Source organism: Heteronotia binoei, chromosome 2 (assembly GCF_032191835.1).
Source record: "Heteronotia binoei isolate CCM8104 ecotype False Entrance Well chromosome 2, APGP_CSIRO_Hbin_v1, whole genome shotgun sequence".
NCBI lineage: Eukaryota > Metazoa > Chordata > Lepidosauria > Squamata > Gekkonidae > Heteronotia > Heteronotia binoei.
Window position 1 is genome coordinate 148,943,607 of NC_083224.1, and position 23,512 is coordinate 148,967,118.

At 38.8% G+C, this 23,512-nt stretch overlaps 1 protein-coding gene across 5 annotated transcripts in view; it reads left to right on the forward strand.

Annotated features, from left to right (window-relative positions):
- DPYD (dihydropyrimidine dehydrogenase) overlaps nucleotides 1-23,512 on the forward strand; it is an 833,908-nt gene that overhangs the window by 589,993 nt on the left and 220,403 nt on the right. For 4 of the 5 annotated variants that reach the window (XM_060232210.1, XM_060232211.1, XM_060232213.1 and 1 more), the window contains 2 exons: nucleotides 9,570-9,638; nucleotides 22,501-22,584. In XM_060232210.1, coding sequence (XP_060088193.1) covers nucleotides 9,570-9,638; nucleotides 22,501-22,584 — 153 coding nt within the window. Of the gene's footprint in view, nucleotides 1-9,569; nucleotides 9,639-10,700; nucleotides 10,760-22,500; nucleotides 22,585-23,512 lie in introns of those variants that run through there. The other variant, XM_060232215.1, reaches the window with a different exon arrangement.

Sequence of the window (23,512 nt, forward strand, 5' to 3'; positions counted from 1 at the left end):
TGGCAATTTACAGTGCAATCCTAAACAGGTTTACTCAGTGGGCCATAATCCCAGGTATGTATACTTAATATTGCTCTATTATTTTAATGAAATAACCTTTGCCTGTATTTACTATCATGTTCAGATTTTGTAGATGCAAAGGTCCCAGGATGAGTGCACTTACTCCTGATAACTGTGGGGGGTGGGGAGGGCACTTGCAGCACCAAAAAGATGGGATATACAAGTGTAGAGACCCCATGCAAGTGTTGTGACAGGATAAATGTCAAATACAGAGCAAGAGCAAAGTAGGCTAGGGAGAGACTATTGTGAAGAGAGGTTCACTGACAGCTGTTGGCATGACAGCATGCTGAAATGGATTTGGATAAGCTCATGCTTCATTTGAGTTCAATTTGTTTTAAGTCTTCGGATACTCAAATGTCTGCATTCAGGGTTTAAGTGCACTATGTATCCTAATGCTCATTTATAGTCCTGTGGAGGTTTTGTGTTTATAGAGGATTAATGATCTAAACTTATTGTTTCCTACTTTCTGCTTTTTTTTGTTTTGTTTTTTAAATTTTAACAGATTTTATTGAGAAATGTCAACTTCCATGTACAATATACATAACATTATCATGAAAATACACTTTGTGTTGCAATATTGAAAATACAAATACAGTTTTTGATTAGTTGTGACTGTATTGATTGTATTAAAATTTATGAGTGAAGTCTGTTTGATAAGATTTTTATCATTTTCAACCCACATTCATAGCTCTAATTGACAGACAAAAAAAATCCAAAAAATTGGCTTAACATTTGCACTGGGTGTGCACATCCATTCCAGTACATGTAGGCTCAAACCATGTGGTTTGACATAATGAATTCTGGCCATGTATGTTGAATTTAGTGCATGCAGTGAAACCTTATGTTCACTTGTGAATATTGGGGGAGGGGGCTGAAGGTGTCAGAAATCTCCCCCTTCTTCTCCCCCACTTTTTTTACTTGAGAAGCTGCGGGGAATATCTGTGTGAGAGAGGCAAGGAGAGAGAGAGGACTTGACCCACTTGTCTCACCCTCTCTTGCCTATCTTTCATAGCTGCCTCTACTCTGTCTCCGGCCTTTTTCTCTGTCCATGGCTTGGTGCATATAGGGACTATGTACAGGTGTTTGGTGTGAATTTCTTCACCTCCCCTTTCTTCTGGTCTGTAGCACAGTCAAATCTATGTGTGGAATTAGAATTCAGGTGCCCTGAGTGAGATCTTTTACCATAGACAGATAAATTCAAAAATGAAAAGATCTTTATTTACAATTCAATTCCCTGGAGCACAAGGGCATTTTAAAATTATATCAAAATATTTCACGGTGTTATGGAACTAAGGAAAAAAATAAAAACAAGAGACTAAGTGGTACAGTCACTGGTGTTACCTTGGCATCTCCTTCTCTGGACATAGACCTACTGAGACCTTGAAAAATAGAGGCTGATTGTAACAGACTTCATTCAATCCCCCCTCCCTGTTTCCCCAGTCCTTGGCTTGTTTGCCTCTGACAGAACATCTAGACCCTTCAAACCCTTTCTGTCCCAGTAGAAGGATCTCACTTTGAAATATCAAAACTCAGGTTTGAATTGCTACTTGTATTACTCCAATCAAATTAAGGCACAGGTCCTAAAACCTGTATAGCCCAACTCAGAAGGCCTAAATAGCCATTTGTCTTACCTCTTCATGGCAGGTGGGCAAATGGACATCTCAATCATGCCTATTTGTCTCCATAAAGGAAATTTATCTTCTTTCAGCCTGAAATCTGAAGAGTTTATTACTTAGTTCCCAGGAAACCCTGAGTCCTAATCAAAGTATTCTGCATTTCTGTAGGGTGGTATAGTAGGAAATCAAGATCATAAAAAAGGACTAAAAGGGACAGCGAATCAGGCCAGAAAAAACTTTAAAATAATGGATAGTAAAGAGGAAATATATTTATCAAAATGGGGAGGTATAAGAAAGTCTTGTGGCCTGTACCATTTTCTTGCATATTAATTCACAAAAGAAAGAGAATTTTGGGAAAGAACAAATGAATGAATCATTATTTTACATGAGAAACTTTTACAAAAGAGATTAATAGGCTCCAGTGTCTATTAATATAAAATAGAAAATAGATGGGGATAGTGCCATTGTTGCCATGATTAACATCATCTGAATATATGAAGCAGAAAGAGTATGCTTATTTTTCCACTAAAAGATGTTCTTTTCATGTGTATATGTGTGTAGTTTTAAAAGTGACTGCTGAAATGAATCAATATTTCACAAGCATTTTTTTCTTAATTAAGGGTCTTTGAGGCACTGTATCACCTCTTCCTTATTACAATCTCAAGAACATTTTAAGATTTCATTAATACCTCTTGATGATGCTCTTCTCATCTCCTCATTATTTGCTTTGTTTCCCCTTCCAATTTCCTGTGGTACACAATATAGCTCAATTTGCAGATGAATTGTCCAGATTTCAAGCTTTATGTCATGTTATGATATCCAAATGTATCTCTAAAATAGTTGCTACTATGTTTATAGAAGTTTACAATATAATAGCATGGGGCTTATTGTTGTTATTTTTGTCTCGGTTCTTGTTCTAAATTTTCTGATGTTGGCACAATGCAAGCTGTGTGATATTTAAATAAAATGAAGTATGATACCTTTGATACTGGAAGTTAAAAGTTTACTTGTAGAATGTCTAAATACTTAAATAATCTCACATCTGTTCTTCAGCTATATAAGGCCTTTAACATAGAGAAATGGTACATTGTAAAAGGATATTGTTTACATAGGGTTGCCAAGTCCAATTTAAGAAACATCTGGGGACTTTGGGGGTGGAGCCAGGAACAAGGGTGTGACAAGTGTAATTGAACTCCAAGGGAGTTCTGGCCATCACATTTAAAGGAACAGCACACCTTTTTAAATGCCTTCCTTCCATAGGAAATAATAAAGGATAGGGGCACCTTCTTTGGGGGCTCATAAAATTGGACCCCCTGGTCCAATCATTTTGAAACTTGGGTATTTTGGGGAGAGGCACTAGATGCTATACTAAAAATGTGGTGCCTCTACCTCAAAAAACAGCCCCCCCCCGAGCCCCTGATACCCGCGGATCAATTCCCCATTATTCTCTATGGGAATTGTTCTCCATAAGGAATAACAGAATGCCCAGTAGACATTTCTCTCCCCCTCCTGCTTTCTAAAGTGGGGGAGGGCCTCCAAACCAGGGAATCTCCTGTCCCCTCCCTCTCACATACACTTACTGGGTCTGGTTCCTGCACAACTTTACTTGCTCTGAAAATGAAAGCAAAACAAAGGGAGGGCTGTTCTCTGACAAAACTGTTACTGACCCTTTCCCATGAAGCGTTTCCTGTTTCCTGCTTCCTGCTCAGCTTTAAAGGCACACATTTTTAAAACGGACCTGTTTGCAGGTTTTTAAACTTGCTGGTGCTCTAAAGGTACATGGTGACTGTCGGGGCGGGGCTTCCCCCGCTGGCCAGCTGGCTGGGGATGGGGGAAGCCTGTAAAAATGGGGGATCCCCCCGCTGGAACCTGGGGATTGGAAAACCTATATTTACATAATTGACATTTTATTCCTCTTGTGCATTTTTCAAGTTGAATAAAAATCACCAAGTAGCAATGATTGATCTTATTTAATCAAGAAAACATTTACAGTGGTTAGTGAAACCAAGGAAGGTTAATTCTTAGTCCATGAATTGAAAAGGGAAATAGCAGGTGTCAATAATATAGTCTGAATATCTCCCCCATTGTTTCTACCATATTTTGAACAAGTGAAGCTTACTATATGATCAGATCAAAGCATGTTATTTAAAGAGATTGCAACTTCTTTATAAAAAAATGGCCATGTATTATTCAATAAGATGAGTAAGTGGAACATCATTAAAAGAAAAAAAAGGGAGCCAAAAGTTGGAATAATTAACGTTTGTATAACAGTGCTTGGAAAATATCTGTAATGCTAGGAAGAAAGGGGGGGGGGGCAATTGAAGAATTTTGACCCAGAAAGCTCATTATTCTAACCTTGGAAAGCAGGTAACAAGACCTAACAACAATTCCAGAGACAACCATAGTGATGATGTCTTTCATTGCAATGATAGTGAAGCAGTCATCTCCAAACCTCTTAAGTAAGCCTGTCTAGTCTGTCTAGTCTGATGCAAGTGTAAACATGTAAGTGGCTTAAATAATTGAGTGCCTATAAAAAGGTCAGTTATTGCAGTGTATATGAAGAATGAAATTATTTGTATATTAAACTAACAATACCTATTCAGTTAAATATATTACCCCTGTTGGTGCTTTCAATCATTTAAACCAAATGCTTTAGAAATGTCTGTTGGTCATTGTTGTCCGTACATGCAATGCTTCCATGAAATAATTTGAACATGAAACCAAATTAATGACCCCCCCCTGCCAGATATCACAAAACCCCATTTCTATCCCCAAAGGAGGGAGGTAGCACCTTCATTGCTTTCAGAATGTAGATTAATGTTCTTGGTAGAAATTCCAATTTGTTCTAACAAATAAACTAAATACTGAATTTTATGAACACACTGTTCTGACTTGAAATTTCCAGTTTCTGCTATGGTTTACTTTACTTGCTAAAATAAAACCTTTTTTTTCCTGACAGTAATAATAAAATGTTATATAATAATGATGTCAACACTGATGCCTTTTTTGACCATTAATTACACATAAATGCTAGGAAAGTGGTATATATAACATAAAAATAGTGTAAAGATGAAACAAAAATGACATAAAGGAAACGTCATAATTAAAAACACCAGCACTGAAAGTGGATAAAATTAAAGAATTAACATGACAGTACATGGAAAGAAAAAAAGCACTAAAAAGTTTATTATGATGATGATGGTGATGATGACAATGACCAAGACCATGATGAATTGTCACAGTCGGATCTAGCCAAGTTCTTGAGAACTGCTGATGTACCTTCACTGAATTCTTACTGTTCCAAGCAACACTGTCTTCTGGAGCTGAGCTGGTGTTATTTGTCCAATGTCCAGGAGTTAGACTTCTAGGTTTTGTTCCAAGGTCTCTAATGACAAGTGGCACAATGGTAACCTCCTTCTCCAAGAAATGCTTTAACTCTATGTCTAGGTCTTAGTATTTTGTGATTATCTCCTGTTCTTTTTTTTCTATTCTGCTGTCTCATGATTGCAGTGTAAATTATCCAAACTCTATTACTCATTTTTAAGCAGTTGTGATATCAGGGATGTTATATTCCAGGTATTTATCTGTTCGTAATCAGAAGTCTCAAAGAACCTTTGTTTCATCCTTCTCCATGATCTTGTATGGTTTGTTCTCCCATGAATTTCTGGCTGATGGTAAGCCATACTTCTTGCAACGATTGCAGCGCAACATAGCTGCAGCTCTATTGTGACATTCTCTATAGTTACTTTGAGCAATTTTACTGCACTGACCATGTGGTCGACTATTTCATCCTTTTTTTTGCCAAGTTGACATTTCCTGTTATCACTGGCCTTCTGAATCTTGGTTTTCATACCATTCATTTTGATTGCCTGCTCTTGTGCAGCTAGGATGAGTTTTTCCATTTCTTTCTTCAAGTGTTCTGCTCACATGTTAATTGCCTTCACCATGTTACCTCCATTTAATTTTGTTTGCAATATCTTTTTAATTTTTTGGTAATATTCCTTGATTGTATTTTTCTTAACAAGGGTAAGTTTGAAGTTGTTAGCTTCCAGAATTCCAAAATATTTGTAGTTTTCTTCAAAGCCCAGTGTTTTGATGTTGTTTGGCATCTTGATTTCTTCTTGTTCAACAATCTTTCATCTGTTCAGTGCTGATGCTGCACCCTTGTCAAGGCCAAATTCTACTGCTATATCTTTGCTCAGTATTCAAATTGTATTTAGTTATGAGATAATCTCTGATGAAGACATTCCATGCATTTTCAAGTAACCCATATACAATAACCATTGGGGGCATGTCTTTGATATCCTAGGCCTGTGTTGTTGAGAATGATTGTGAGTAGTATTAGAGCAATGACAAAGAGAGAGAGTGGTGATAGTGAGACTCCTTGTAAAATTCCACATTTGATATTAACTATCCCAGTTTCTTCTCCATTTACTATCACCATGACATTTTTGATAAAATTTATTACAGTTTTGCTGATGCCTATCATTTCTAGTGGTTTCAGGATCCATGTATGAGGGAATCAATCAAATGCCTTCTTGTAAACAATCCAAAAAACATTCAGGTTGGTTTTCTTCCCTTTACAATTTTGTAAGACCATTTTGTCAATCTGTAACTGATCTTTAGTGTCTTTGGATTTTTGGAAAATTCCTTTTTGTTCATGTGGTAAAATTGAACTGAGCTGTAGATATTCTTGAAAAGAATTGGCTATAATTCCTGTTAATAATTTAAAAATTGTTGTGAGGCAGGTAATTGGGTGAAAGTTGCTTGGTACTGCTGCACTTTTGTCTTTGTGCTTCATTATGAGAAATGTTCTGCCAGTTGTTATTCAATCTTTTACTGCTTTGGAATAGAGTACATAATTAAGCTGTTGCACCAATCATGGATGAAGACTTGTCAATTTTTTAAAGTCAATAGCCATGGACTTCATCTCTTCCAGGCACTGTCCAGTTTTTCACTTTCTTCAGTTGTTTTTGTAGGCTTCCCAGGGTAATTGTAAGACCCTCCATTTGTTTTCCTTTCAGTTTGTTTTTCCACATCTATGATCCTGGTGGCTTTTTTTATTGTATTCTTTGAGTCTTCCCAGAGTTCTTCCCAGAAGGTTGGGGGTTTTTTTTCCATTGTCTGGTTTTGCTTCTACTTTTTCATTTTCCTCTAGTGATTTGCAGAATTGTCTTTGATTAATCTGGAACTGGAAGTGCTGTCTGTATTGCTGAATTCTATTGTCGAGCTATTGTTTTTATATCTAATTGATATTTGTTCCTGAAGTTTGCTTTTCTTCTTTCATACTTAAGCTTTTTCTTCTTCTATTTATTATTATTATTATTATTATTATTAGCTTATTGTGCCCTGCTCTGATTCAGAAAAGTTTGAGGTACAGTGGCAGGAGATTCATGCATTAATGCTTCTGGATAAACTGTCATATTAGTCCATGTAGCAAAACTCACAGGATTCTGTGGTATACATAAAAAACAAGACATGATTTGCAGATGGTTTGGAAACCTCAAAATTTGTCCAAATTTGGCAGCTAGTCTACTGTCAGGTGTTGGTAACAAGGATCATATCATCCATGTGCTGAAAGATCTGCACTGGTTATCCATCTGTTTCTCGGCACAGTTCAGTGTGCTAATTCTCACCTTTAAGGGCCTAAATGATTCAGGGCCAGGATACCTGAAGAACTGTCTCCTCCCATACTGTCCCGCCTACCAGTTAAAATCTGCCTCCCAAGCCCTGCTCTCTGTGCCCCACTTCAGAGGAGAGGGTGCTGACAACTAGAGACAGGACATTTTCTGTGGTGGTGCAAGCCTGCCATTTATTTTACTTTCTTTTGACCATCAGGCTAGAACCCTTTTTTTCAATCCAGGCTTTTGTTTGGGAGTTTTTACATCAGTTTTTTAATGGTCTGCTTCTTGTTTTATGAATAGTTTGTATGCTGCTTATATTTAATGGCTTGTTTTTAATGGCTTTTGAGTACTGTAGTTTTTGACTACAAGTCTTCTGAAGCAGGACTCCAAACAGAAATGTTTTAAATAAATAAGTTTGTTGTTTCAAAAAGGAATGTAGGGTGTCTATTGACTCATGAGTTCCCACCCCCCTCCCTTCATGCATCCCAGGAAATAGATCTTTTTTTTTGGGGGGGGGGGATAATAAGTAATTGATGATTCTCAACTTATAGTATATTTTCCTCCCTACAAACCAGGATTTAAACTTGAAATAAACTGTAGTTTGAAATCTTGGAATGTAGGGAAGAGAACAAGCCACTGCTTGTGTTTCAGGCATAATAGACTACAATTTGCCACAAAAGTAGAAATGAGTATGAGGGAGGAAGAAGTACAAACTCCAAAAGAACTAGTGATGCAAGTCCCCAAGTAGGGGCTGCAGAATCCCCTGATGTTTAGGGCTTCCTCCAAATGCCAGTCACCTGGCTGGCAGGGGAAATCCCACCCCTACAGTAATCCATGACCCTACTTGAAAAGAGTGGGCGCCATGCACCCCTGTTCTGCAAGCTGCACACAGCACTTGCTTTGTCCCCAACCATTTAAAGGGATAGTTCCCTTTAAATGGCTGGGGGAAAGTGGTTTGTGTGTGTTTGTGTGGCACTGCATCCCTGATGCAATGATATTACTCTGCATTATGTCTGTCAGTATAGAGTCCTCCGTCCACAGCATGAAAGAAGCATGGAGCAACAGGTGGACCTACAGTGACAGCATCTGACAGGTCAGGTCAGATCAACCTTGGAGAAGAGCTGGTTCTGGCTGGACTGTATCCAGGGGAAAGCACCTGCTGGAGTCAGCAATTGTGTGGACTGCCATGATTGGCTGAGCTGTATATATAAGGACTACAGTGCCAGACAGTATTTCTCTCTGTTGAGAGTTGGTTCCTGGTGTAGCACTTTGTCACTCAGTTGTATGATATTCACCGCACTAGTAGTATTGTATATAGTTTGTAAATACACTACTTTTATACTAGGTGCTGGTGTGAGGCTCAATTTCTTCCTAGCGTCTACCTCATGGCAGTTCTCTGTTTTGCACTCTGCACATGAACCACTGACAATGTCATCATGTCTGGGATGGCCCCTTCCCTCCCAGAACACCCCTCAAATCCCCCTGCTAGGGAGAAGATGGGATCTGGCATCTCGAAGAAGAATCCATAGGCTCATTCCTGTTGAAAAAGCATGGTAGCTCTTTCTTGTAAACCATATCTAACTATATGATAAATGAGTACAAGGAAAGACAAGGTCAATCATTCATAATGGCAAAGAGTAAAGATGTAATACTTTTTTACTCAACTAATTTAATAGCGGCCCCCTGCAATTTTTACTTTGTTTCTTTGCTGCCATATTCCTATGTATTTCTGGAGTCTAGCTTCTGAAAATGAATTTGTGTGAATAGTAAAAGATCTAATAGCATGCCATGCTTGTGTACTTTGCCTTACATGTAGTATTCTCTGAGTAAAAAATAATACATGTTTAAAGGGGGGTGACTCATGGCAATTTTCCTAATTGCAGTCTTCTCCTTACAGGTGTTGAACTTTTAAAAAAGCTTTTTAAAATATTGCATTTGACAATTTGATATTTAATACAAGTGTTGTAAAAGTAACAAAGCATAAGATGTAAGAATTGGAGTATTAAGCATCCTCTGATTTTCAGATCATTTTACTGGGGGGGAATGCCTTAGTATTTGCATAGGATTTGAACCCAAGTTTCTTTACCGCAGCATTCATAACTGCTATTCCACACTGGCTTTCTAATTCTCAGATTTGCTGTTTTGTAGTTACAACAACAAGAGATTTAAAAGAAAATGTTCTGGTATATCGGGGTTTCAAAGCAAATGTATGACAAAGAATTATTCAGGAATGCAGCATTGTATGAACCAATATTTATTTATTTTTCAGATAGTCATTGCAAGCATCATGTGCAGTTACAATAAAGATGATTGGACTGAACTTTCAAAAATGGCTGAGGTAATGAGCTCTTAATATGTTTTCTCTTCCTCTTCTCTTTCCCTGTCTCTCCCTCCATCTTCTTTTAATTCTTTAACTGTAAAAAAGAAAGCAAATAGAAATGAAAAATGAGACTTTCAAACATATTTATTATTGCTTGTTTGTTCTGTGGTTTCATTAAAATGATAGGAATGTAAATTAAATTAATCTGTTCCATAGAAATGGTCCCCTGGACTTTGCATTATACCTGAAAATCCTTTAGCCTTTGAATCGCTACACTTTTTATTTGCATTTTAAGCAACCTGTGTATTATGACGGATGCCCTGATAAAATTTAATTCTACCTTTGAGAACCTAACTTGATCTTACCTTGCCTTCAGGCAGTCTAGTTTGACAGCAGCAGAAGAAATTTTGAATATAAAACTCTTGAATATTTAAAGTATAAAAGGCTCATTTAATGCTGTTCTGACACAGATTTTTTTTTTAAAAAAAAAAACCCACAAAATCCATTGTACATAATAGCGGTTTGTTCATTTTTCTATACTATAAATGCCACCTTGCACGAATGAAAGCATCTCAAACATCCTGCATTTGTATCTATCTTTCTTCTTAAATGCCAACTTAAAAATACTTTTATGTTGATTGAGCATTGCAAGGAATACTTATGACACTAGTATACTGGATGAAAAATCTGTATGTTTTAAAAATGGCTGAAATTTTACTGACTGTTACCAGGGAACAATGCTAGTTTAAATATTCAGTTAAATCAAGGGGCCTTTTCATCTGGACTGTTCCTCTGCAGGGTAGAGACTGCATGTCTGACAAGGTCCCACCTAGAAACAAAGCACCTTCCAGGCACATTGAAAACTTAATATGTAATGGAGACTTCCCCTCTCCCCATGATATATGACTTTTCTTTATCAGCAAGGAGTGTTTTTTAACATGGAGTCATTAGTTAAAACATGAAACCCCATCTCTATAAATCTTAGTTCATACAATTCTGAGAAAACAATTGCCATTTGGTTCAGCTGAATAGAAAGCAGTAAAGCAGAATTCCATAAAAAATGTTATCCATTCATTTCAGAGGGAAAGGAAGTTGTGAAACAGCAATCCTCTGTGGGTGCACCAGTCCACACAAACAGAAGAGAGAATTCAGCTGAGCATTTTTTAAAAATAATTGGCTGTGAATATTTTCTTCTTCTGAAACATATTCTGTACCTTAGTAGCATTCTGCTTTAGCACTTTTGAACTGGATATGACAAGAATTTGGGTCAATCTGCGTGGTGTTCATACTTTTACAAGATAAAGCTTTGTGCTCCATATTAACATTTAGCTTCTCTTTCTGTTGATGTTTTTCTTAGTATGATTGCTATTGTCTTGAAAGTCACTCCAGTTGTGCGAGTTGTTTAGTATCACCATCCATGCTTTGAGGCCCTACAGGAAAAAAAAAATTAAAACCATCTCACTGCCAAGTATTTGTGACCTTCCAAGGTGCATAAGCCCTAGAGGGGTAGTCTGGCCTCTGCAGGAGGCCAGCCCATGTACATTAAAGGTCAACTTGTCATGGAAGTAAATAACAAAACTAACAACATCCCTAGGTTGTGAAGCTCAACAGGATGAGGGAGGCTTGAGGAAAATGACGGATAGCATTTCCCATGATCAGTCTCTTCGGAGTTTCTGACCCATGGCCACACAGCAGGCAAAAGTCATTCCCATCGTTCAGCAATAACAAAATGCAAGCCATAATTCTAGCAATGCATAAGTAGTAAAAATGTTTTTGCATGATCATATCCTGTCTTGTTAAGCCTGGATGGTGCCTGTAATTTTGTAATACTGTGGATTGGAACTGCTGCAAAAGAATTCAAAGGTATTGCTATTTATTGAACAAGATATTTAGTGTTTACTGTTGATTTGATGCTATTGTCAATAGCTGATGTAAGAAGAGTAACCATCTGCAATAGAGAAATGGGCTCCTACACCTTTGGTAACTATACAGAAGAGGAGACTTCAAGAGGTAGCTCTTCTCAAAATGGCATCATGTGCTATGACAAAGATGAACCAGGCAAAAATCTTACGTTCCACAGAATCATTCAAGAACCTGTTCATATCCCAATTATCTATAACTTATTGAGAAAGACCATGGAGGAATTTCTGTACTTGACTGTGTGTTTTGTGAACAGAGCATATAGAGATATCTATTTGATTTTCATGTTGCTCAGAGTTAATGTTAATACTGTAAAGTATAGCACTCTGCTTGGTAGTAGATTCAAACCAGTTCAGTTATTATATTTTCTGGCTTATTCATCAAATAACTAGTCACAATTAGTATGGTAGTCACAGTGTGTGGCCAAATATGAAAGCAGAGTACTCAAGGAACCTCTTCTGTAAGAAGGAGATTTAGGATGTGAAAATCCATGCTTTTGGAAGCTGTTACCTTCTGCTTTGACTGTTGTCATGCTGAATAACCCCCAAGCTCCCTAATTCTGAGAGTAGCCAAGGACCCAGACTCACTGTCCATGAGTCAAACCAGCAGCACAAAGGCAAAGCTTGTTGCTCCACTAGTTGATAGGGACTGGCCCTTTATCAGCCCACTTCCTGATGAGCAAGTAAGATTCAGGTGCATCAACAGCTTCCCATAGGAATTGCTGAGACCCCCTAGGAGTTCCAGAGGGAGGGAGCCTCAAAAAGGGCTGGCCCCAGGATGAGCCAGGCCCTTCATAAGGTAAGGAAAAGAGGTCAGGGAGAACACACTGGCTGTGGCTCCTGAGGTTGAGAAGAGTAGGATCAGGAGAGAGATGAAGAACCAAGCTGATGGAAACCTCCTTCCCTCTCAGTCTCAGGCATATTTGGGCAGATCTTCTACGGATGCACTATGCTTCTCATACAAGAAGACAATTTGCATGAGCAGTTATTCACATATGTAAATCTATGGATATAACACTGGAACTAGCTCTCAATAACCATTTGACTTTGGGGAGAGGTCATGGCTAGGTTTCACGGCTCATGCATTGTATGCAGATGATTCATCTCTATTTACAAGGATTTCGGGTAAAGGTTTTGGGGAAGATTTTGCTCTGTCTGATATTCTAGAGCTGCTGTGAACAATAGATTTTAGTGAATTTATATGTCAAGGATTTGCTGCAAAACAGCTTGATATGTTTATGTGTAATCACCACACATATTGAAGACATGCATTGCATCTCTAGCTTTCATTTCTAGCAGTCAATTGGGTAGGCAAAGGGAGCTTCTTCTATCATTCAATTGGGTAGGCAAAGGGAGCTTCTTCTATCATTCCTGAGGACCAAGAGTTACCTACAGAAGCAGTGTTTTCTGTGGCTCAGGTCACAAAGTATTCTGGAACTTAAAGCCCGAAAGAAGTCTGTTTGAGTTGAGCACACAGAGCTCTTGCTTCTTTCTGATGATTATTGCTAATCTGAGTAAAAGCTATCCTGAGACTTTCCACTTAATGACTTGAGCAGGTCTGCCTAGAGACAGTAAGGGCCCCTGAACAAAGATTCACCCCCACCCCTGTATGGCCCTGATCCAAACTGCATGTCTAATTTTGTAATTTTATATTTGTACACACACACACAAATGTAGCAACATAGGACACATCTGGTGCAGTTGTCTGTGGATCTCAAAAACTTCTTATCACAATAAATCTTTAATAAGTAAATTAATAAGAAATCTGTTTCAGTTTAAACTTCTACCTTTACCAAGCATAAAAACTGAAACCAATTGATTATTTCTGGATGAGGAATACTGGGATTATTGTAATAGATTTTGCTGACACATTTTCTAAAAAGATTATGTCATTCATCATATAACATGAAGCTTAATGTCTATAGTAGCAAAGCAGCATTCACAAGGGAATATTAGATACACCACCAGTACAACAACAACCCACTGCCTGAACAGTGGTTAAAATGTAATTAAATTTAATGGGGCAGGGGGGAGGAATGAGTTCTTTCTGATCCACATATGTAACTACTAAAACAGATTAACAATCCATTGCCCTGCATGTAAAGGGGGGTAGGTTAAAGCATTCTTTTAGCAGTTTGATGGATACATAGAATCGTAGAATGAGAAGGTAACTCCAGGGTCATCTAGTCCAACCCCCTGCACAATGCAGGAACATAGGGAAATATTAACACCATGGTATTAACAAGGCATTTGCTGATATACTACTATTAAGTTCATTTAAATTGCTAATCAGGGATGAGAAGGAGTTGAGACCAAGCCTGACAAATAAAGAGGGGGAGGATAGAAGGGGGGAAGAGAGAAATAAAGGTATATTATATCATGAAAGAAAGAGAGCAAAATGAAGGGATAAAATCTGTGGAGAAGAGGAAGATAAATCAACTATTTTTAATTAAGAGAAATTAAGTGTTTTCTATAACACTGGGGAAATCTGACAGAGCAGACAAATCTATTGTGGGTGGAAGGAAAAGGAAAGGAAACAGCCTGTTTTTTTTTTGGGGGGGGGGGGAGGGAACAACCTTGTTAGAAGGCTGCAGGCTGACAATGAGTGTAGCATCTGTGCTAGCTGATATTGCATCACTCCAGTGCTGGCTTAGTTGATGGGTTTATCAGGGTATGCACATGTTTTCTTCCTTGCTGTAAACTTTGCAGAAAGACACAGCGAGCAACATCTATTTACTGTGCCCTGTTTTCCCTGCACCCGTAATGGCTGCAGTACACAACAACGAGGGATGGGCATGGAACACAAAAATGGTGGTTCGATTCATGGTTCATTGGGTTGCCTGAATTGGTGGTTCAGTTCAATTTGTGTTGTTTTTTTCAGTTTCCCAAACAATTCATGCTTCATTGGTTCATTCAATTCAAGAAGGCATAGAACATCCCCCAAGTGGCCTAGAGACACCAAACTTCCAGCAAACTCTTTAGCAGACTTTTATTTACCAGCTCTGCAGTTTTGGTGTGAATTGGATTTAGGGGGGGCATTCTATAGCCCCCCAAAGCAGGTGCCCCCAGTAAGCTGCTCTCAGAGAGTATGTCAAACTGGGGAAAGAAAGGGAAGCTGCCCTAAAGCTTCCAATCAGTTGCACCCCTAGGATGCTGGAAACTGACTAGATGCCATAGCTCGACTCTCCTGACCCCCCTGTTTCTGTTCAGCTTCCAGTGCAACTAACTAGAAGCTACAGAGACCAGGAAGAGTGGGACTGTGACATCTTGTCAGTTTCACTGGAAACTGATCAGAAGTGCAGGGACCAGGAGATCAGAGCTGTGGTGTCTAGTCAGTTTCAATGGAAACTTTCCAGAAGTGCAGGCTGCAGGGGAGAGCAGAGCTACCACTTGTAGTCAGTTTCAGTGGAAACTGGCCAGAAGCACAGGGGCTGGGGATCATGCTGGTGCCAGGCTATCTGGAAAAATGAAGCAAACATGAACCAAATGATATGCCAAGAAAAAAAGTCTGGTTTGTTTCATGTTTGGGTGTGGGGGGATCAGACCAAGCACTTTGAAAATAACCATGAATCCGCCATTTTTAGCACAAATCATGATTTATTTTTTGGTTCATGCCCATCCCTAAAAACAACAGCATTATGAGTGCATCATGATTCTGGCTTCACAAGCCCTCCAGCTGACTTAACCCCTAGGAATTTTGTCCCCCTCCCAGTCCCTCCCTCTTGGCAGCTCTAGACTTGAGGCTCTTGTGCCAAGAGAGATGCATAAAGCCTTTTTCTTTTTCTTGTGTGTTTCCCATTCTGTGGCTTTATCAGCACCTTACCATTGTTGGGTGGACATATACTTGTTTTAATGGTATCTTCATCCTAAAGTTAATGGATTTTTTTTAAGCATAGGTTTCCTAAAGTCTGTATTAGAATTTACTAGAAATTACCAAGTTTCTCTTTCTGAGATTGAACAGAGATCTTCAGGGCATGGCTCGTGTAATCATGATAAATGTGTTATTCCTTCATACTTTACAAAGATGGGGAAACTGTTCTGATAAAATAAGATCTCTTTTCTGAACTTAATCTTTTATTTCAGAATTAATTGTGACCTTTGTAAACTTCTGAAGATGTCTGGTTAATTTTGACCGATTCCCCACTTCTTCTGACATTGGTGCTCTTTTTCCCCCTACGCTTCTGTCCAGTTTTGCACAAGCTGCCGGGGGGCTGCAGCTTGCCCTGCCTCTTTCCTGTGGCAAGCAAGATCCTCTGAAAACCGTTTTCTGCTTGCCATGGAAAAGAGGTGGGGCAAGTTGCAGCCCCATGGCAGCTTGTGTGAAATCGGATAGAAGCATCAGGGGAAAAAAGAGCTCCAACACTGGAACAAGCCTAGTGGGGAATCAGTCTTTGTTTTCTCACTTTCTCTCCCTTTTATTTTCATGTTACTTTGCTTCTGACTTCCCATTGGAGACAGTAGGCAATAATAGTGTTCTAAATCACATGTTCTGCTTAAATCCTGCTATCTTCTTCATTTCTCTTAGAGACGAAGTCAAACTGTGGCATGTTTCAACTGTTTGTAATTACACCTGTGAAGCCAGTGTGTTTTGTAGTAAAAAACCCCCTACAAAACATGAATAGTACTTATGTTGGAAAATAAGGAGGCTCCTGTGATTTTCCCTCTTATTTAGGAGTTAAAGGACCAGTTCATATGATATATTTCATCTGTTACCTTCCTAAGGCAAACAAAATGTGTGAATCAAGTGATCATAGGTAATGTTGGTAACAGTTGCTCTGGTCCTTGGAGGAAATTCCAACACCTAAATTAGAAGGTTAGTTGCCAGCTTTTTCTGCAGTCACCTTATTCATACATCATACTCATGCATTGTGAGGTACTGGGAAGATAAGAAGCACACATCACAGAGGAAATATTTCTTGAACTTAGTAGTAAAGAAACTACACTTGCAAAAAAACACTCTTCTCTAATAGACCTAAATATTCAGAGAAACTAAGACTGGAGATAGTTCTCTCTGTGTTGTTGATGACTTTACCAGATGGCTGGGATATCTGGATTGTCAGCTGAATCTCTTTAGATCCCACAGAACTGGACTAGGAACTCGCACCTCAAGGACTATATTGGGTTATCTCCCTATCTCTTAATTTTACCAGGTCCCTTCCTTCCTACCACAGAAGCAAAAGAGGTCCATGGAAGAGGAATAGCTGTGGCAACAGGAAAAGCTAGACATGCATGTTGGGGATGGGGAAGGAGTCTTAGCCTGTGTGACCCGATCATAAAACTAGTTGCTTATTGGTGCTGAAGACAATCTCTCTCTCTCTCTCTCTCTCAAAAATGTGTTTGTTCTCATACCTTTCCATATTGTATTACTCTTGTGGAGATCAAATCTCTCAACTAACCACACATGCTCAGCAATTGCTAATGGGATTAGAGCTGTTTAGTGGGCATACTTTTCTTGCCTATAGCCATGCTGCTGGGAGAACTGAATAAGTAATGTATTATGTTGGAATCACATCCATGTGCATACACTGGGTTTCAGGCTTAAGTGAGGTGATGTTCACTCTGGAGGACGCTAGAATTCAGAGTCTTCAGGGTGGAAATGTACACCAGGTGGGTTTATTTAACGACACATCTTCTGCTACCCACTCTCCCTTCAATTCTGCCAGGATAAGCCAACTGGCTGTAACTAACTACAGCCTTTACCGTCAACAGTTTAGTTATTCTGTAAGACAACACATCCCTTCTTTATTTTCCCATTCCTGGTAGATTCTACCAGATTCCTCACATTCCATCAACAGAAATTTTCTTTTTTGGCAAAATTCTTTCCTTTCTGATAAATTGGAGGAAATGCCCAAAAGAGCAAGGGAGATAAGCCATGTATAAGACAGCAATGGGGGGGGGGGAGTGGAGCTGAGGGTAAATCGCTCATAGACTGGAAGCAGAAGAGAAGCTGGGGTGCTCTCAGCCAGAGAGGTAGTTTGCAGCTGAAGGGTGCTGAATTTTACATATCAATTAGAAAATTTTGGGCGCCAGGTCCCTAGGTATGTTTTATTTAACATTCACTTCTAAATATGTGTTTACTTCAGGCCAGGTTTATATTCTTTAAAGAACACTAAAGTATTCACAGAATTTAGATCATATTTTTCAGAATTATTGCCATTTTACAAGAAAACCAACATCAAAGTAATAGGTTAGATTTTAGCAGTGTTTGGAGTCCAGCAGCAGCAAGCCCTTGCCTGATACAATTCAGAGAATATCCATACTCAGAATGTATTCCACAGAAGGAATTCTGAAAGGCCAGACCAACACCTGATTCATACATGTGGGAATAAGGTGGTAAGAATGGACCATACCAGTTCAGACTGCAGGCGAAGGGATTACATTTTGGAACAGCTTCCCTACATTTAAAAATTCCTTGCAAAATTAACAACACAACAAGCGAAGAGAAGTGGTACAGTCTTTCATCATGGTGTACTAGTCTTCAATTTGTGTGATATTTGTGATGTAAAGGAACATTCAAAACTAGAATCCACCAACAACTGTCAAAAACCGGCCAGTCCTTTCACCCATCTCAGCATTGTGTATTCCCACCTCAGTTTCTTAAATGTGTGACATAATTTAAATAGGACACCAGAACTCATATCAATCAATATATTTATTACAATCATAGATCAGAATAAAACAAAAAGGTATCATTCGAGGCAAATAATATAAAACTAGATAAAAATTCAATTTTACCCTGGAATAAAACAAATCAACTTGTTGCTGTAGATCTCTGGCATATTCTATAAGCAGCTGCACGGTTAATAGTTGTTCAAAAGTTAGTCCCTTTCGGAAGACTAGCTGTGATTTCTTTATCAGAATGTCCGGGGTAAGAACTTCACATAGATATCCACATACATATTACAGTGTAATAGTATATGCTCAACTAATTTAGTCTCATTAGATCCACAGATACATAGTATTTGATCCAAGGGAATCTTTTTATATTTTCCATCAAGGACTGCAAAAGGAAGACCCTGCCTTCTTGCCAGTGTATAGGCTTTTCTATGTTTGGGTACCATCTGTAATGAGAGTTATGCAGCCGGTGTAGTTAAATACTTGCGCTTCTCTGGAATTAAAAAATGAGATACTTTGGTGTTATCTTCCTGCCTCTCAATATCGAGTATCCTTTGTTGAATCATCGCTTTGGCATGAGAGCTGTCTAGTCAGAGGACACTGTCTTTTGCCAGTCCAATAGATTGAAGATTCTAAAGGACTCCTTTTGCCCAGGATGAATAAAATCCATCTTTTAAAATTAAAACCATAAGACCCTATGGATTTTGCCTTAGTCTCAGCCAGTGAAGAATGGAAGTAAGTTTCACCTTAGCTTCAACTTTAACCAAGCCTGATTCTAGATGTAAAGTTGCATTAGTCACACGCTTCGGTACTTGGAAGATAGATCTTAAAAATTGGGATTGCACTTTTTCCAAAGAGGTATAGTTAGTAAGTGGAGGTCCTAACATAGAGCCATGGAGCAATTGTGGCAGAACAATTGCCTGATAAAGGTGAAGGACTGTTGGAAGAAAATGGCCACCATTAGTGTGATAAAATTTGAGGATGCCTTGAGTAGATAACTGTCCTACTGTGGCCACATACTCATGGTGTGTTGTACTTTTTCCAGAGGCATGAAACATAACCCCTAGGTACTTGGTACAGGAAACTTGCTCTAATGTGTGGCCCTCTAGTTTCCAAGACCTAATTTTCCTATTGTTCCTGAAAGAACTAATCTTGGTTTTGTCAAAGTTGATCACGAGACTATTAGTAACACAGTATTGACCAAAAGTCCTAAGAGCCCTCTTCAGGCCCACTGGAGTCCTAGACAGCAATACTGTGTCATCAGCAAATAGAAGAGCTGGAATACATCTATTGGTCAGTTAAGGTGGATGAAGATCTGTGGAGCTTATATGTTCAATCAAGTCGTTGACATAGAGATTAAAAAGAGTTGGAGCCAGAACACAACCCTGTTTAACTCCTTTTACTGTCTGAATTATGTTAGAAAGATGACCAGCTTGGTTACATCTAACTCTCGAGGAGGTATTAGTATAAAGGGTTTGAATTAAGAAGAGGAGTCTGGCATCAATATTCATAGCTTTCAGCTTGTTCCATAGTAATACTCTAGATATAGAATCAAATGCAGATCTTAAGTCCAGGATGGCAGCATGTAGTGAAACTGGCCCTTTTGATTTATATTTCTCTAATAGATGGTATAGTATAATGCAGTGATTCATCGTGGACATGCCTTCTCTGAAGGCAGCTTGTTCCATGACAAGGATCTCTTCTTGTCAAACACAAGTTGTTAATTTATGTAAAAGATGACTGGCATACAACTTACCAATTACACTAAGAAGACTGATGGGATGATAATTGGCAGGGTCATCTCTTTCTCCTCTCTTGTAAAAGGGTACAATTATTGCTTGCCTCCAGTCTTCTGGTATATGTCCCGTGGAGTCTATATAGGTAAATAAAGATGATAAGAGTGGTGCCCACCAATCTTCATTGGTGATCAAAAAGTCAGGTGGTATAGCGTCAATACCAGGAGCATTCCCTTTTTTCAGTTGTTTGATAAATGCTGTTACTTCTTTAGATGTAACTGGTGGCCATTCCGGTAGATTGGGGATAGGTTTTAGTTGCTGAGCTAGTGAATTGTCTGAGTAGATTTTGCCAAAGAAAGATTCCCAAGTGTTTGCTGATATTATTGTATCTAGCAGGGAACGAAAGTTACAATAATGTTGAGAAATCATTTCCCAAAAGGCCTTGGGGTTTTTTTCTATTTGCTGATTGAATTAGTTTCTCCCCGGTAAGTTTTAAATATGTTTTCCTTTTTCTCACCACAGTTGCTTTGTATAATTTCTTTGTGTCAGTATAATCTTTCAGTAGGGCTTGATTTTCAGATGATAGCGAGTGTCTATAGGCAGTTGCTTTGCTCCCTCTATGTTAGCTTTCACAGAAGCTCCACAAGCTAATTAGGGGGAAAAAAACTAAAGCAAACAGCCTTGCAAGTAGCAAACAAAGAGAATTCAATGCCTCCTAAAGCTGGAGAATTTTCCAAACAGCAGTATACAGAGGAGGCGATATTAGTAATTCTCAGGTGATATTATGAAGGCGATATTAGTAATTCTCAGGTGATATTATGAAGGCTGAAGTAAGTAAAACTGGGAGAAAAATATTTTCCTTACAGTTGGCTGGGAGTCTCCCTCTTGTAGTTACTCCAACGCCTTTCCAACTTGGGTATGAGTTTAAAACTTCTTATCTTGGCAGCTTGAAGATCAGTTTATTAATGACTAGTTGTCCGAGGTTATGCAGCAAGTTATTGTGTCTAACTGACTTTTAAGAGAGATAAAACATTATAAAACTTTTAAAATTCTTAATTAAAAGCAGGAGTTTTACTTGGACCCCACCAGAACTCATAAAAGAAGCCACACAATGCACAGTTAAACTGGGTTTCTGACCCTACAGTTGCAGTGTTAGCTTAGGGAGGCATTACAGTGGTAGCAGATGCTAGAATTGTAATAACTAGGGGTGAGCAAAAAAGGTTATTTTTCAGTTCAGGACCACCCAAAATTTTGGTGTTTCTGAAAAATCCCAGATCCTCATAGTAGTATGGTATATGGATCCAGGATATTTTTTAGAATTTTTTTTTCAGGTACAGTAGACATGGAAAAAAAATACCAATTTAAAAAAAAAAAAAACAGCCTGACCCTGGGGCTAGCTTGGCTTCTCCTGCAGCACTGTTTAAACCGTGTGGCAGGAGAAGCTGGCCCTAGGATCTGCATTTGGTGGGGAGCTGGTCCCAGGAGCTGCGAGCAGCAGGAAGGTCTCTACCTGCTGTACATAGATGTGACTGGAAGGCTTCTGTTACAATGCAAGAAAGGATCAGCTGGGGCGGTGGGAGCTGAGAGTTCTGTGCCACCTCAGCTGGGGCTGGCTCCTCCTGCAGCTCAGTTTAGACCTGAATACACCCAAACAAAAGCAAAAAAAATGCAGCTTTATTCAGGCGCAGCTATACCAGTAGCTAATCCAATTCTCTGATCTATATCAAGGGGTGGGGGGTGGGGGGGGGTTGCTCAGTTTATGCTGAATGTACAGCCGTAGTAACAATATTACTAGTACTACTAGTAACAATAATAGTACTACTACAATATAGATAGCGGTGGACTTAAATGAGATGCTGCTGCACAGGCACCACACCACACAAGCAAGTCTTGATCACATTTAAATCAGTCCAAATATTGTGCAGAATAAGGTGACAGGGTGTGATGATAGGATTCTGCACTGCACCATTTCAGCCTTATTTTTGAGCATTATTTTTGAACTCTGCCCACCTAGAAACAAAACAACTCAACTTTCCATCATCTGCATACAAAATGTGCAACATAATCCCTAATGTGAAATATTGCTACATTCAACAAGCATTTTATTTGGAGAGCATTCATTAATGTGGCACCCTCCATTTGCGTTCTAAAATGGTACAGTCTGGAGTTACATATTCACATAGTAAGGGGTTGGATCCACACTAAGACCCTTCCATACCCACTCACTCCTGCTGCAGCATGAGGGACAAATTCAGTAGTAAGGAAGAATTGGTAGAAATTGCCCTTCCACTTCCATCAGCTGAAAGTTGAGTATGAATCCAACACAAAAGGTAGAGTATCTCTAAATGAATTTAAGGATGCGGTTAAGTTAAGCTATTCACATAAATTGTACTTTCTATGTGTCTTTTTAAAGTATTCCCCCCTTTTGTCTCTTCAGAGTAACATTTTGCTTTGAATTAGTCATGCACGAAAATAAATATTGATGGAGGGAAATATTACGTGTGGCGTAAGTTATCTATGCATCAGTTTTTCATCTGGGAAATTACCTTCAGTGAAGTGGTGTGCCATTTGGCAGTTAATATTTGATATTTTTTCCACTGTTTCATACAGGCTGCTGGTGCAGATGCCCTGGAGTTAAATCTATCATGTCCGCACGGCATGGGAGAGAGAGGCATGGGCCTGGCCTGTGGGCAGGTAGGACTTTTAAAGCTATCTCTTTCATGTCTCTTCAGCAATGCAGTGCCATTTCATTGATAGTCCTACCTCAGGGGCTAGAACACATGAAGCCGATCACTAGCTAGGGATTCTCTGGCCTCCCCTTGTTTAAATATTTAGCGCCAGAAATGTGGGAAATGACAGAGTCTGAGATTACACGATGCATTTATTTTTATGGAAGACAAAATTGCATTATGCGCTTGACAGGAAGCAATATCATAACAAATAGTTGCCAAAATGCTCAGACAGAATTGTACTTTATACATTCTTAATGTTGACCAGCATCTCTAGGGAAATGCAGTACAAGCGACTTTCAGCTCATAGGCATTTTACAAAAGGTTAGCTACAACAATGGGATTTCACAGCTATTAGAAACTGAACTAAGATGTAGAAGGTTCCTCTTTGGGAACGTGATTTGGACTTGTGATGCATCCTATACCATTTCTGCTGCCTTTCTGTAATGTTATTCCCTGAAACTGCACTCAGATATCCAGTTTAAACACAGTTTAATTTTCTATTTGGCATGTGTAATGCTGCATCCTGTTGTAGCATCATAACCCTGATCCAAATTTTTCCTCCTCTCCATGATTGTTTAATGCTAAAAGTTCAGATCTGTTCATGGGTGTCTGTCCTACATAATGTAAAGTTTGGCCCTGATATGAATATATGTAATGTGCTAATAAATAACCTATTATGAATTTTGAAAATATTCCACTTCAAGAGCATGGGGTTTGTTTGCAGTAGGTAGATATACAGAAGAAAAGGAATATATAGACTTTGCAACTATAGTACCTGTGAATGATTCCTCCATGCAAATGGACCGGCATGGATCTGAACTTAACAGTTAGAATGTTTATATGTGTATGTCACATCAAATGCATTACTTATCAGTTGACACAGGAACCTA